Raw genomic sequence first — 15,351 nt, 5'->3', positions numbered from 1 at the left:
AAGACGCACAGAGGGTAGACTCTGAGATGGGTCCGAACTCAGAGCTTCCAGGCGTCTTGTCCTCGCGGAGTCATGGACAGTGTCACCTCCTCCCAGCCATGACTTGTGACATATGCACAGCTTACTGCCAACCTGGGAAGCTCATCTGAGCCTCTGTGTCCAGAGATTTTATCGACGTTTCATTACATAAGCATCATGGATTGAATCATTGCCCCATATGGTTGAACTAAGTCTTTACCTGCCCCCGTCCCTGTAGATTAGACTGAAACCGTGTTGCCTCAGGGCACCCCACTTGAGCAACCTGCTGAATATAAACCATTAGGTGTGGTCCCAGGGGCCCACAGTGAATAACAGACACTCCCACCACTCAGCAAATCCCAAGAGTTTAAAGGTCACCTCCTAGGAGGTATACTAGTCTTGGAAATCACATTTCTTACTGAATATTTTTGGATGTGGCTCAGCCATCCTACTTGTGTTTCTGTGCTATTGGATCACATGTTGCTGCACTAAAGAAGAAATCACATCACTTCTTATTTATTTAAGAAACTCACCCCTTAGTTTCACTTCATGTATTTGACTTAATGAGGGAAGGTATATTCATAAGATACATCACTCAAACTTCAGTAAAACATATACAGTGATCAGAAATATTATCCCAAATATCATTTTAGGGGAGTAAAGAGTCTGAATATTGGTAATACTTTAAGATTTTTGCTTAATACTTCAAGTCATAATTGCAGTGTTTTGAATCTTACTGAGAGAGTTATGTATAGCAACAGCAAGTCTTTTTTTTAATCTGTTTGCATTCCTAAACATCACAATGATATTCTCGTCCCTTATTCCCATTTTTCCTCATCTTTTAAAATATATATTATTCTAAAAATAAAGAGAAATATTAGAGACAGAGAAAAGAAACTCTTGTAATGACAGGATCATCATTACTTGACTTTATATAGCACTTTACTTTTTAACATCTTTTAGCAAAGGCTAATTGTAGCCATCTTGAAAGTGGCTGACTTAAGTACAAATCTAAAAGAAAAAAGAAATGTGGCAGTGCAATTTTAGAAAATTAACTACAGTGTAGTTTTAATTTGCATTATGTGTATGGGCTTGGGTGGATGTGTGCAAATATATGAAAGTTGAAGTATGACTGCCAAAATCTATTTGGTATATCAAATATAAAAGGAAAGGGGGGAGGGGGAGGGGTGGAGATAGAAAACAGAAAAACTTCGACTTTATTTAGTACTGTTCATTGCTTTTCAAGTGAAAAAAGGTAAAATTCAGGGAGTTCAGCAAATTATTCAAGATTGGCACTACTTAGCTGTCATCTGTAGCTAAGTGTAATGATATACATCTTTCTACAACAAAACAGGGCCCAGTATTTGAAAATGTATTCGTTTCCACATGAATGGATTATCGATTCACTTGCATGATTTTCCAGGTCTGATGATGTCTGGGAATATTTTGTATGTATTATGGCCCCAATTTTTTTTTTCTATAGCCCAGGAGGATCCGTGTCTGATGGTTTTTTCTGTGCATCCAGGTGTGACTCTGGAGTCGGACTCTTGCCTTGACCCGGGGATCCCTGTGAACGGGCATCGGCACGGCAGTCACTTTGGCATCCGGTCCACAGTGACTTTCAGCTGCAATCCAGGCTATACACTGAGTGACGACGAGCCCCTGGTCTGTGAGCGGAACCACCAGTGGAACCATGCGTTGCCCAGCTGTGATGGTAGGTGGAGCTCAGCACAGCAGCAAACCAGAAGACATGCAGAGAAGTTCTTTAAACAGTCTGGGTGGCATGTATTTTATGGGGTGGTAGGATATGACTGAAGCGGGGCTTCTATTTGAAAGCTTGTACACTTTAAAAATATGGCCATTTAGCACTTGAAGTTTACCTGGCAAATCTTCTCTATGAAGTAGAGCTGCTATTTAGAAATGAAGAACAAAAATTATGGGCTGGCCTTCAGTTTCATCCCCAAACACTCAAGCTTGTACAGCTTAGTGATGCACACGCCCTTACCCACGGCGTTTATTGAAGACTCTACGTGAGACAGCATCATGAGTATGCATGTTCCACCCTGTCAGACCTGATTTTCCTGTGAACCGGTCCAGGCATCAGACAGCTTGCTCCAGCTCTGCACACCTGGTCTGTGTTGCCTCTGACTCTTCCCTATGGCAGAGCTCTTCCCCAGGGGTGTGGGAAGTCTTTCCTCTGGAGATCCCCCCCGGTGGTTTTGTGTGTGTGTGTGTGTGTGTGTGTGAGATACCAGCCACTTCCCCTGTCTGCACAGATCTGCTCTTGGAAATCTCAAAATGAATAACATTCTTGATGATTGTGTGTTACTGTATTACGCAGCTTTACACTGCAGTTTATAGTTATCATAGCAAGATGGACGAATACGTTACTTGTGATCATTCGCGACAGTGTCAGGGATTTTGCCTTTGGCCATGAATATAACCACGTGGTTCTATTCATGACCAAAGGCCATGAAGAATATACATATATAAATGTATATAAAATATATCTGTTATATATATATAATAGATATTCTTACATATATTTCCATATAAATATTATATATATTTCCATTTCCATTACTTTTTATAGACTAGGCATTTCCACTCAAAGATGATCTATTGATATATTCATGAAAAACCTTGACTTATTTAAAATGATTCACCAAAAATAACAGGGTTTAATGGGACAATTATGCTTGGCTACAGACCACTCAAGACCTTTGACCTTTGTCACCAGAGTATTAACCCAAAGAACTGGTACTTTGGGAGAAAAACTGCAAAGTGCAGGTGGACAGCACACAGTGGTTGGAGGGTGTCTCAAGAAGAATGAAGAATCCACAAAACCAGGAGAGTGGAGCGCTGCCCTCTGGGCAGAAGCAGACGCAGGTTGAGCTCTCCATCTATGGGGCCAGCATATCAGAGGCCACAGAAGGAGATGCAACCTGACGTGAAGCATTAGCTGTGCGAGGCAAGGGGTGAACCCCGCTGGCGAGGGACCCCTAGGTGCATGTGCCTACTTTTACTTTCCTTAATAGGGATCTGAAAGAGTTCAGTTCTGTGCAGAAGATGAGCTGAGACATTTTTCTTTTCCTGCCATAGGTTATAATTCTACTGTATCAGCTCCAGTATTTGCCTAGGGAAAATGTTGTAAGAACCCAAATAATTGTCATATTATGTTGACACCACTTTTCTATTTACCAATCTCAAATGAGCTGTTAATATAGAAATATGTATTGTAGCAGGGCAGCCTGTAGAAATGTAGAGGATTGTCAAAAGGTATATTCCTTACTACTCAGCCATAAAAAAGTGTGCAATATTGCCATTTGCAGCAACATCGGTGGACCTAGAGATTGTCATACTAAGTGAAGTATAAGTCAGGCAGAGAAAGAAAATATCATATCACTTATATGTCTTAAAAATTGATACAAATCAACTTTACAAAACAGAAACAGACAGACATAGAAAACAAACTTATGGTTACCAAAGGGAAAAGGGGAGGGGCAAGGGATAAATTAGGAGTATGGGACTAACAGATACACACCACTATATATAAAATAGATAAAAAACAAAGGGAAGGATTTACTGCATAGCACAGAGAACTATATTCAATATCTTGTAATAAACCATAATGGAAAAAGAATCTGAAGCTATACACCTGAAACTAACACAGTATTGTAAATCAACTATAGTTAAATCAAAAAATATTGTAAAAGGTATATTCCTAATTCCCCTTATATTCAATTCAATATTTCAACGAAAGAAAGTGGCAGAAATTGCCCAGGTGTACATAGGTGCATAACTGCAGCATGGACTGCAAGCCCCTGGGCCCCATGTTTGCCATACATGAGGATGTATCAGAGCCAACTGCTTCCTCCAGAGCAGGTGAAAAGGGATGAAGATGTGCAGACAGTAGTTATGAGTAAATTATTCTAGGAAGATGTGTCTCCTTTTTTGCATTCTTTTTTATATTAGACCTTAAATAAACTCTGAAATAATATATCACCTTAATAAATATATAGAGAACCATAATATAAATGAATCTACCTATAGAAAATATCATACTTTAAACTATTATAAAAAGTCCCATGAAATTCAAGAACAGAACAACTTCCTCAGTATCAGAAGTGTTATTTGACATTGTCCAGAAGATCTTAACTAAGGCAATAATTTAAGAAAATTATATGAATGATAAATGTTAGAAAGAGAATATAACCATTAGCAATAATAAGGGTTCAGTATGTGACTGCATTCAGGATAAACATAAATCAGTAGATTTCCACAAAGAATATAACATATTAGAAGTATAATAATATATATATATATAGAAAATAAAACCCTAAAAACTGCCAGGAATATATCTAACAAGAAATATGAAGGCTTATATTTTTTAAAAATTAGAAATTTATAATCTAATACAAAAGAATAACCTGGAAATGGAAATACATATTATGTTTCTACATGGGAAGAATGAAATTTAAATGTACAGATTTTCTACAAATAGAGTTTAAATTTCAATCAAATCTATTTAAAATTAATTTGGGTTTTTCATAGAAATCTGTAGACATTTAAAAATTAATCTAGAAGGGTAAAGGCTGCAAGCAGCTAAGAAATACATATTTTTAAGAAAGATAAGGAAGGGCTATACCATCTAGTATCAAAGAATACTGAAAATTAATGATTGATTAAAACAATATGAAATCAGCGCAGAAGTATACAAACAGATTAACGATACAGCATAGGGATCCTAGTAACGTATCTGTGCCCATATAGGAACTTAATTTATGAAAATTATTCCAAATCAGCGAGAGGGGATGACATATTTAATAAATAATGTTGGTCAAATGGGATATCTGAGTGGGGTTTAAAATGTTAAAAAAGTAAATCAAAGTTACACATTAAAGATAGAAACAAAGATTCAAAACTTAAAATCATTATGTGACAGTAAAATATTACTAAGACAACCTTTTATTGAATATTTATTTATTTACACAAATATAAGCTCAGTGAGTTTTCCCACAACAGACACATCTGTGTAAGATCAAGACCACACAGATCAGTAGATGAACGTGACCAGCACCACAGGAGTCCCCGCCGTGTCCCCTCCCAGTCACTGCCCTACAAAGGCTACTGCTCCCTTTATCCTCTAAAGATTCTATGTAAAGGAAATCGTGCAGGATGTGTACTTTGCTGTGTCCCGCTTCTTCCACTCAGTCGTACACTTATGACATCATCCAAGTCATGACATTTAGCTGCACTTCCTTCATTCTCGTAATCTATGTTTTATTGTATAAATATACCACCATGTTTTATTCCATGATACTCTATGAAATTTGAGTTATTTTGAGCACCTTTTCATGCTTTTTTGGCCAAGGGTATATCCTCCTCCGTGAAACACTTGTTTTTTCCTCCTATTTATACTGGGTCACATACCTTTTCCTTATTGAATTGTAAGCATTGCTTATATATTTGGAGACCACTCCTTTGTTGGATCGATGCACTGTGAATGTTTTCTCTCACTCTGTCTCTGTCTTCCTCCTCTTCTTGATCTCTTTTTTAAAATTTTTAAAATCTTTTTATTGGGGTGTAGTTGCTTTACAATGTGTTAGTTTCTGCTGTACAGCAAAGTGAATCAGTTATATGTATACATATATCCCCTCTTTTTTGGATTTCCTTCCCATTTAGGTCACCACAGAGCATTAAGTAGAGTTCCCTGTGCTATATAGCAGGTTCTCATTAGTTATCTATTTTATACGTATTAGTGTATATATGTCAATCCCTATCTCCCAATTTATCCCACCTCCCCTTTCCCCCCTTGGTGTCCATACATTTGTTCTCTATGTCTGTGTCTCTATTTCTACCTTGCAAACAGGTTCATCTGTACTGTTTTTCTAGATTACACATATATGCATTAATATACAATATTTGTTTTTCTCTCTCTGACTTACTTCCCTCTGTATGACAGTCTCTAAGTTATGACCCAGCAATCCCACTACTGGGCATATACCCTGAGAAAACCATAATTCAAAAAGACACATGGGCCCGAATGTTCATTGCAGCACTATTTACAATAGCCAGGTCATGGAAGCAACCTAAATGTCCATCGACAGATGAATGGATAAAGAAGATATGGTACATATATACAATGGAATATTAGCCATAAAAAGGAATGAAACTGGGTCATTGGTAGAGACGTGGATGGATCTTGGTCTCTTTTTGATGAATAGAATGTTTTCATTTTAAAGTAGTCTAATTGTTCAGTGAATTCATTGGTGGTTGGTGCTTTACAGATAGTGTTTAAGAAGCCTTGCTACCCGCAGAGTCATAAAGATATTCTATTGTTTTCTTTCAGAAAACTTTAAAAATTTTAAAGCTTTATTGAGATATAATTAAAATGCTATAAACTGCCTGTTTAATGTGAAAAATTTAATACGTTCTGAGATATGTATACATCCATGAAACCATCACTGTGATTAAGAACGTTTTCATCACCCCTGAAAGCAAACACTAATTTTTTTAAAATTTCAAATATATACTTTAAATCCATCTAGTTTTTTTGTAAGTTAATATGGAGTGTCTAGATGCATTTTTTCCCCCAGTAGGGCTTTCCAGTTGAGACAATGTTATTTATTGGAAAGATCATACTGTCTCTTCTCTGATGCACTATTTTGTCACACAAGTGACTATATCAGCATGAGTCATTGGTTTTGTCCTTTTGTTTGTCCCTTGAGAAATTTTACTTTTTAATTCTTGGAAAACCTTCTAAAGAAATATAGAAATAATAAACGAAAAACATTTACATTTCACTATATACAAATTAAAAGTTCCATTAAAATTTTTAAAAGGTAAAAGAAAAGGGTCAGATTACAGAAAATAATTGCACTGTCCAGGTAATAGGATTCTAAATAACTGTGTCCTGTAAATGAATGAGAGAAGAACAACAACACAAACAAAGCAATAGGTCTATGGGGGAAACACACACATAGGCGATTCACAGAAGTACACAAAAGGTCAAAAAATGGTTTAAAATATGCCCATTCTGACTAGGAATCAGGAAAATGCAAATAAAACACAATAGTTTTCCTCCCTTGTTGGATTTGCAAAAAAAGTAGAAAGGTCATATTACTCTATTAATATATCATTGTGGGATTAGGAATCTGCATGTTCATTATACACTATTACTAGGAAACTTAAATAATACACTCTTTGAAGGAAAGAAAAAGCAAGTCACAGAACAATGCATGTCGTGTATATGAGCATGTACACATAGGTAATTACAGACACACTCACAGTATATGCATAGAAAGTGACTGGAAATAGACATTCTAAAGTTATAACTATAATGCTTTCCTTTTAGGAGATTAGTAGGCTATCGGGGAGAATGAAGAGAGACTTTTTTAGCTGTCCATTTTATGGTGTTATTTGAATTCTTATTACCTGTTTTATTTTTGTATTAGAACTCTAATAATAAGTAAATACAATTCATGCTTATGAGTACTAGAGAGTGTCAGAAGGCTACTAGCTACTGGACTAATGTAAAATTTGTAAAACTTGAGAATGTCATAAATATCAGTACTATACCAAAATATTTACCCCTTATTTAGACTTCTTTATTAACAACAGTTGTACTAAGAATACTAAGTATGGTAAGGGCCTAACCCTTAAAATACTTGTGTTATTCACACATCACTGAACATCAGTATATCACTTAATCCAAAATTTGTGATGTTAATCATATGAATAATTCTATTGAAATACTTACATTATATACAAACGCATGGCTTCATTGGATGTTATTGTGCAGTTTTAATTGTTCTTTTTGGACTAGAGCTAAAAATGGAATTTAGGACAAAAGCACATATCAGCTGCTCTCGTTTTTACAACTTGAATTTGAGGTAGGCCAGTTGAGCATCTACTAAAATGAGGCTTCTCCAGTTATTTTCATTGCAAACTTTTCAGCCCTCTGAGCTGGGGAGATTGAAAATGTAAAGTCCTCTGATCATGACTGCACCACTCTACAGAGGTGGGAGATGGCGCCTAGTTCATCATAGAAGACACACCAGTCATCACATTAGCTAGATTCTTGATTCGGTGAAGAAAACTGACAGGTAAAAGCGAGAGTCTTATCCTGAGCCATCCGAGATTTTTCATTTTGACTTTGAATGGATTCTTCTCAAAAGAGAACAACATACACATGTTAAAATACTCTCTGTGTATTTTTGATTTAACACTGGCAACTTACTTTGTTTAAATATTTTAATATGTATGCAAGATTATTTTCTACTTCTGTCTCGCCAGCGACCTGGGCGTTGCATTACCTGAGTCGTCCTCACCCGCCAAGACCAGGTTGCCCTCAGCCTTCACCAGGGTTCTTCTAGAGTTGTTCCAGATCACCAGCACTACTAACTTCCCTGACATCCGTTCCTCCTTATTTGCAGTTCCATAAAGTTTAACTTCAAAATGTATAATACAATCCAATCATATATATTCGTAGTTCCTTTGGACTGCTATAACCACATGCTACAGACTGAGGGGCGTATAAACAACAGAATTTATCTCTCACTGTTCTGGATGGTGGCACTCCAAGATCAGGGTGCCCTCACGATTGACTTTTTGGGAGGGCCCTTCTTGGGTTGCAGACAGCCATCTTCTCACTGAGTCATCTCACGGTGGAAGGGGCAGGGAAGCTCTGTGGGGCCTCTTTTATCAGGGCGCTGATCCCATTAATGAGAGGTCAGCCCTCATGACCTGATCACATCAGAGGCCCCATCCCTGACACCATCACATCAGGCCTTAGGATTTCAAGGTGAGTTTTGGGGAGACAAGCATTCAGACCATAGTATATACATATATACACATGCACATTTAATCATTTAATACAGTCTTCTCAGTTTAAATTCAAGCTCCTAGAGAATAGGCATTGAAGAACTCATCTAAAATACAACCCTTGGGCTGGAATTCCAGTGATGAGTAGAAGTTCCCAAAGTAGCCAACATGCGAAGAGGCATTCTAGGCAGAGGAAATGAGCAAACTCACCTGAGTTGATTGACATAGAACATTCTGCAAATTCCTGCAGGGTTAGTGAAGGAGAGTGAATGGAAAATGAATAGAATGATCAGAAGGAAATTATCTAGGAGAAATGGTGTGGCAACAGACCAAAAAGGGCCTTGTGTGCTTTGCAGATATCTGAGATGCTATATATTTGTTTTCCATAGAAAATGCATTTTATCTTGTGCATTTTATCTATTATTCTCTCCCAGTTTAAATTTATGTAAATTTGGAGTTTAACCTCTCTAATGAGATTGGTAACATAAACTATTTGCTTTGCTTATGCTTCATTGGAACCTATCTCAGCTAATAATAAATGTTTGATAAAAAGCTATTAATAAATCTGCAAACTTTGGGAGATTTTAGAGTTTGATACAAGAGTTTTAGTCAGTCATGGTTGACTGTTTTCATTTAACCTTAAGAACTGTTTTTGTTGCCTTTGCAAATCATAAGCAATCTCTTAAACCCCATGGGTTTTTATTGTGACAAATGATACATCAATAGGATATTTAAACCTTGAAAAATTCATAGCTCTCAGAAAGGAAAGAAGAAATCAGAATTATAATATTTCATATCACCCTGGAAAAAGGTAAACTCTATCAATATCTCTCACATCATAGCATTGCTGCATTTTTTTCTATTTATACTTTAGATACTCAGGGTTTGAAGAAGCAAAGTGAACATTGCAATAAATTGACCTTTTATTTGGTGAAAGACAAATGCAAGGAAAACTTTGGAAAAATTTCTTCATTAAATAAATATTTTTTTAAACTCTTTACCCTTTCCACAAGTATTTATTGGAAAACTACTGTATTTGTAGGCACACAGTTGACAAGTTCATAATCTATTAGAATAGACAGAAGAAAGACTTATTTTTTAAATCATCCAATGAAGTAAGTGCTTTATTAGACTCAGGAAAAATGATTGAGAATAAAGAGATAAAAAATTTGGAATCTTGAAAGGCTTGGAAGGCAGCTTTCCTGATGCATCTTTAATAATAAGGTTGAGAGGAAAGAAGAGATTGAAAGTGAAGAAATAGTAAGAATCAGGCATAAAGGCATAAAGACGGTCTGGAGGATTTGGAGGATAGAAATTTATTTGCTGAGAATAGATGCTGATCAAAGGTAGTTCAGAGGCCTTTCATGCTAGTCCTGTGAGCACGGCCCCGATTCTGTGGGTGAGAGATTTGAGACTGCCCTGTGCTGTGTTCCCACAGGGGGGCCCCAGGGCTTTCTTTGAGGTGGAACCGAGGACAGTGGCAGGGCTGCTTCAACTGAACAGCTCTGATTATCCCCGTCTTTTATTGTAGGGTTCCCTGTAAGAGTTCTTTTGAGGAAAGGATTCCAGTACAAATGAATGAATGAATAAAATCAATGACTTCTGTAGGGCGTGGGGAGTCCACGAATAATTTGAAATGGAAAGTAACCCCATTAAGTTTTTGCTTTAAATAGAACTTTATAGTAGTTTAAGGAAGTAATGGCGAAAGAGAAAAGAAACAAATCCGACAGTGTACCGGATCGTATGCTTTCTCGTGTTAATCTCTTCAAGGAAGAGACAAGAGTAAGGGAGCAGGAAATCAGACAAAAATGACCCGAAACATGCCAGTTACAGGGCGTTCCACAAGTGAGGAGTGGATGGAGGCGTCATCGTGGAGATACGGGTGGTGGGGGGGAGGGAAGGGACCCAAGGGTTTCATTCTGAGATACTTAGCAAGCTGTCGGTAATTCCACTGCGTTTGAGAAGAAGTCAGGGCCGGAAGCGTGAGTCTGAAAGCCGCCAGGTGTCAGGTTAGAGCAGGTGCCGCGGGGGCAGCTAGTGTTTTCCAGGGAGAGGAGAACCCGCCACGCTTGGCTCCTCCGCCTGGTCTGCACCTGGCCTGCACCGTCGCCTCCGCGTGGAGGAGCCTAGCGCCGATGGTACAGGCTGCGCGCCTCAGCTCTTGCCTTCCTCCAGTGCAGGCAGCGCAGACGTTTACAAATCAACTATTAAAGCCACGTTGTTGGTTCTTGGAAACAATGACTGACCTGTTTGCAAACTTGAATTCATTGGAAGACTTTGTGCAGGATCCGAGAAGGTGACGGGGGAGGATGGGAATGACAGAAGTTGATAACTACAGAATCCATAGTGCGAGGGCTTTACTTAACAGACCACTAGGAACCCAGGACCTTACAGTAAATTGGCAGCCACTGCCCTGTCACGGAGCAAACTGTTAACACTGGGCTGACTCTGACCGTCTGCCTTCCCTCCATCCTTTCATGGCTTACTCAGTGTTCATCATCCTGGGAGTGGACAACTGCGGGGCCGTGTGTCCATCACTTTGCTGCTTCACCAGCCTCACCGTACTCTCATCACCTAGACTGCCTTTGAGTTTAGAGAACAAGATTCTTGTTCTTAGAATAAGTCATCCTTCGCTATTTTTTTTTTTTTTTTTTTTCCCCCCCATCATGGTTTAAGTATAAAGCACTATGAATGAAGGTAGTTGTCAGGGTTAGCTGCAGGGGTGTGGGTGTTTTTCTTTATTATTATTTTTTTTTAGTGGTGGAGGGGAAGGTAGCTTTATTTTTATTTTTATTTTTTTTTAAAGATTTGATGAAAGTTCATAATAATGCAGTTGACAAGAAAATTAGTTATTTCTGAGATATACATTTTAAAGTAATAACTAGGATTATTACTTATAACATTATACCAGAACATATAAGATTTTTAGAAATTTCATGTAATGTCTGAAACATTTATATTAACATATTTCCATATATATTTCCATACAAATACAAATATAAGATTTTTAGAAATTTCATGTAATGTCTGAAACATTTATATTAACATATTTCCATACATATTTCCATACAAATACAAATATAAGATTTTTAGGAATTTCATGTAATGTCTGAAACATTTATATTAACATATTTCCATACAAATAACCCAATGAAAGTTTAGTATTAGTTGTTTTGTTTGTTTTTTTATACTGCAGGTTCTTATTAGGCATCAATTTTATACATATCAGTGTATACATGTCAATCCCAATCGCCCAATTCAGCACACCACCATCCCCACCTCACCGCAGTTTTCCCCCCTTGGTGTCCATATGTCCATTCTCTACATCTGTGTCTCAACTTCTGCCCTGCAAACTGGCTCATCTGTACCATTTTTCTAGGTTCCACATACATGCATTAATATATGATATTTGTTTTTCTCTTTCTGACTTACTTCACTCTGTATGACAGTCTCTAGATCCATCCACGTCTCAACAAATGACTCAATTTCGTTCCTTTTTATGGCTGAGTAATATTCCATTGTATATATGTACCACATCTTCTTTATCCATTCGTCTGTTGATGGGCATTTAGGTTGCTTCCATGACCTGGCTATTGTAAATAGGGCTGCAATGAACATTCGGGTGCATGTGTCTTTTTGAATTACGGTTTTCTCTGGGTATATGCCGAGTAGTGGGATTGCTGGGTCATATGGTAATTCTATTTTTAGTTTTTTAAGGAACCTCCATATTGTTCTCCAGAGTGGCTGTATCAATTTACATTCCCACCAACAGTGCAAGAGGGTTCCCTTTTCTCCACACCCTCTCCAGCATTTGTTGTTTGTAGATTTTCTGATGATCCTCATTCTAACAGGAGTGAGGTGATACCTCATTGTAGTTTTGATTTGCATTTCTCTAATAATTAGTGATGTTGAGCAGCTTTTCATGTGCTTCGTGGCCGTCTGTATGTCTTCTTTGGAGAAATGTCTATTTAGGTCTTCTGCCCATTTTTGGATTGAGGTGTTTGTTTCTTTGATATTGAGCTGAATGAGCTGTTTATATATTTTGGAGATTAATCCTTTGTCTGTTGATTCATTTGCAAATATTTTCTCCCATTCTGAGGGTTGTCTTTTCGTCTTGTTTATGGTTTCCTTTGCTGTGCAAAAGCTTTGAAGTTTCATTAGGTCCCACTTGTTTATTTTTGTTTTTATTTCCATTACTCTAGGAGGTGGATCAAAAAAGATCTTGCTGTGATTTATGTCAAAGAGTGTTCTTCCTATGTTTTCCTCTAAGAGTTTTATAGTGTCCAGTCTTATATTTAGGTCTCTAATCCATTTTGAGTTTATTTTTGTGTATGGTGTTAGGGAGTATTCTAATTTCATTCTTTTACATGTAGCTGTCCAGTTTTCCCAGCACCACTTATTGAAGAGACTGTCTTTTCTCCATTGTATATCTTTGCCTCCTTTGTCATAGATTAGTTGACCATAGGTGCGTGGGTTAATCTCTGGGCTTTCTATCTTGTTCCATTGATCTATGTTTCTGTTTTTGTGCCAGTACCATATTGTCTTGATTACTGTAGCTTTGTAGTATAGTCTGAAGTCAGGGAGTCTGATTCCTCCAGCTCCATTTTTTTGCCTCAAGACTGCTTTGGCTATTCGGGGTCTTTTGTGTCTCCATACAAATTTTAAGATGATTTGTTCTAGCTCTGTAAAAAAGGCCATTGGTAATTTGATAGGGATTGCATTGAATCTGTAGATTGCTTTGGGTAGTATACTCATTTTCACAATGTTGATTCTTCCAATCCAAGAACATGGTATATCTCTCCATCTGTTGGTATCATCTTTAATTTCTTTCATCAGTGTCTTATAGTTTTCTGCATACAGGTCTTTTGTCTCCCTAGGTAGGTTTATTCCTAGGTATTTTATTCTTTTTGTTGCAATGGTAAATGGGAGTGTTTCCATAATTTCTCTTTCAGATTTTTCATCATTAGTGTATAGGAATGCAAGAGATTTCTGTGCATTAATTTTGTATCCTGCAACTTTACCATATTCATTGATTAGCTCTAGGAGTTTTCTGGTGGCAGTTTTAGGATTCTCTATGTATAGTATCATGTCATCCGCAAACAGTGACAGTTTTACTTCCTCTTTTCCAATTTGTATTCCTTTTATTTCTTTTTCTTCTCTGATTGCCGTGGCTAGGACTTCCAGAACTATGTTGAATAATAGTGGTGAGAGTGGACATCCTTGTCTCGTTCCTGATCTTAGAGGAAATGCTTTCAGTTTTTCACCATTGAGAATGATGTTTGCTGTGGGTTTGTCATATATGGCCTTTATTATGTTGAGGTAGGTTCCCTCTATGCCCACTTTCTGGAGAGTTTTTATCATAAATGGGTGTTGAATTTTGTCAAAAGCTTTTTCTGCATCTATTGAGATGATCATATGGTTTTTATTCTTCAGTTTGTTAATATGGTGTATCACATTGATTGATTTGCGTATATTGAAGAATCCTTGCATCCCTGGGATAAATCCCACTTGATCGTGGTGTATGATCCTTTTAATGTGTTGTTGGATTCTGTTTGCTAGTATTTTGTTGAGGATTTTTGCATCTATATTCATCAGTGATATTGGTCTGTAATTTTCTTTTTTTGTAGTGTCTTTGTCTGGTTTTGGTATCAGGGTGATGGTGGCCTCATAGAATGAGTTTGGGAGTGTTCCTTCCTCTGCAATTTTTTGGAAGAGTTTGAGAAGGATGGGTGTTAGCTCTTCTCTAAATGTTTGATAGAATTCACCTGTGAAGCCATCTGGTCCTGGACTTTTGTTTGTTGGAAGATTTTTAATCACAGTTTCAATTTCATTACTTGTGATTGGTCTGTTCATATTTTCTGTTTCCTCCTGATTCAGTCTTGGAAGGTTATACCTTTCTAAGAATTTGTCCATTTCTTCCAGGTTGTCCATTTTATTGGCATAAAGTTGCTTATAGTAGTCTCTTAGGATGTTTTGTATTTCTGCAGTGTCTGTTGTAACTTCTCCTTTTTCATTTCTGATTTTATTGATTTGAGTCCTCTCCCTCTTTTTCTTGATGAGTCTGGCTAATGGCTTATCAATTTTGTTTATCTTCTCAAAGAACCAACTTTTAGTTTTATTGATCTTTGCTATTGTTTTCTTTGTTTCTATCTCATTTATTTCTGCTCTGATCTTTATGATTTCTTTCCTTCTGCTAACTTTGGGTTTTGTTTGTTCTTCTTTCTCTAGTTTCTTTAGGTGTAAGGTTAGATTGTTTACTTGAGATTTTTCTTGTTTCTTTAGGTAGGCTTGTATAGCTATAAACTTCCCTCTTAGAACCGCTTTTGCTGCATCCCATAGGTTTTGGGTCGTCGTGTTTTCATTGTCATTTGTCTCTAGGTATTTTTTTATTTCCTCTTTGATTTCTTCAGTGATCTTTTGGTTATTTAGTAACGTATTGTTTAGCCTCCATGTGTTTGTCTTTTTTACGTTTTTTTCCCTGTAATTCATTTCTAATCTCATAGCGTT

General features: G+C 37.1%; 1 protein-coding gene across 1 annotated transcript in view; it reads left to right on the top strand.

Annotated features, from left to right (window-relative positions):
- CSMD1 (CUB and Sushi multiple domains 1) overlaps window positions 1-15,351 on the top strand; it is a gene marked incomplete at its 5' end in the record, with an annotated part of 1,822,885 nt that overhangs the window by 1,492,629 nt on the left and 314,905 nt on the right. Inside the window, one exon of the mRNA XM_082444064.1 lies at window positions 1,544-1,732. Within this exon, the coding sequence (XP_082300190.1) occupies window positions 1,544-1,732 (189 nt within the window). The remainder of the gene's footprint in view (window positions 1-1,543; window positions 1,733-15,351) is intronic.

The sequence above is a fragment of the Balaenoptera physalus genome (assembly GCF_965194825.1).
Source record: "Balaenoptera physalus genome assembly, chromosome: 21".
Taxonomy (NCBI): domain Eukaryota; kingdom Metazoa; phylum Chordata; class Mammalia; order Artiodactyla; family Balaenopteridae; genus Balaenoptera; species Balaenoptera physalus.
Note: the sequence above shows the minus strand (reverse complement) of the source record. Positions and strands in the feature narration are given on the sequence as shown.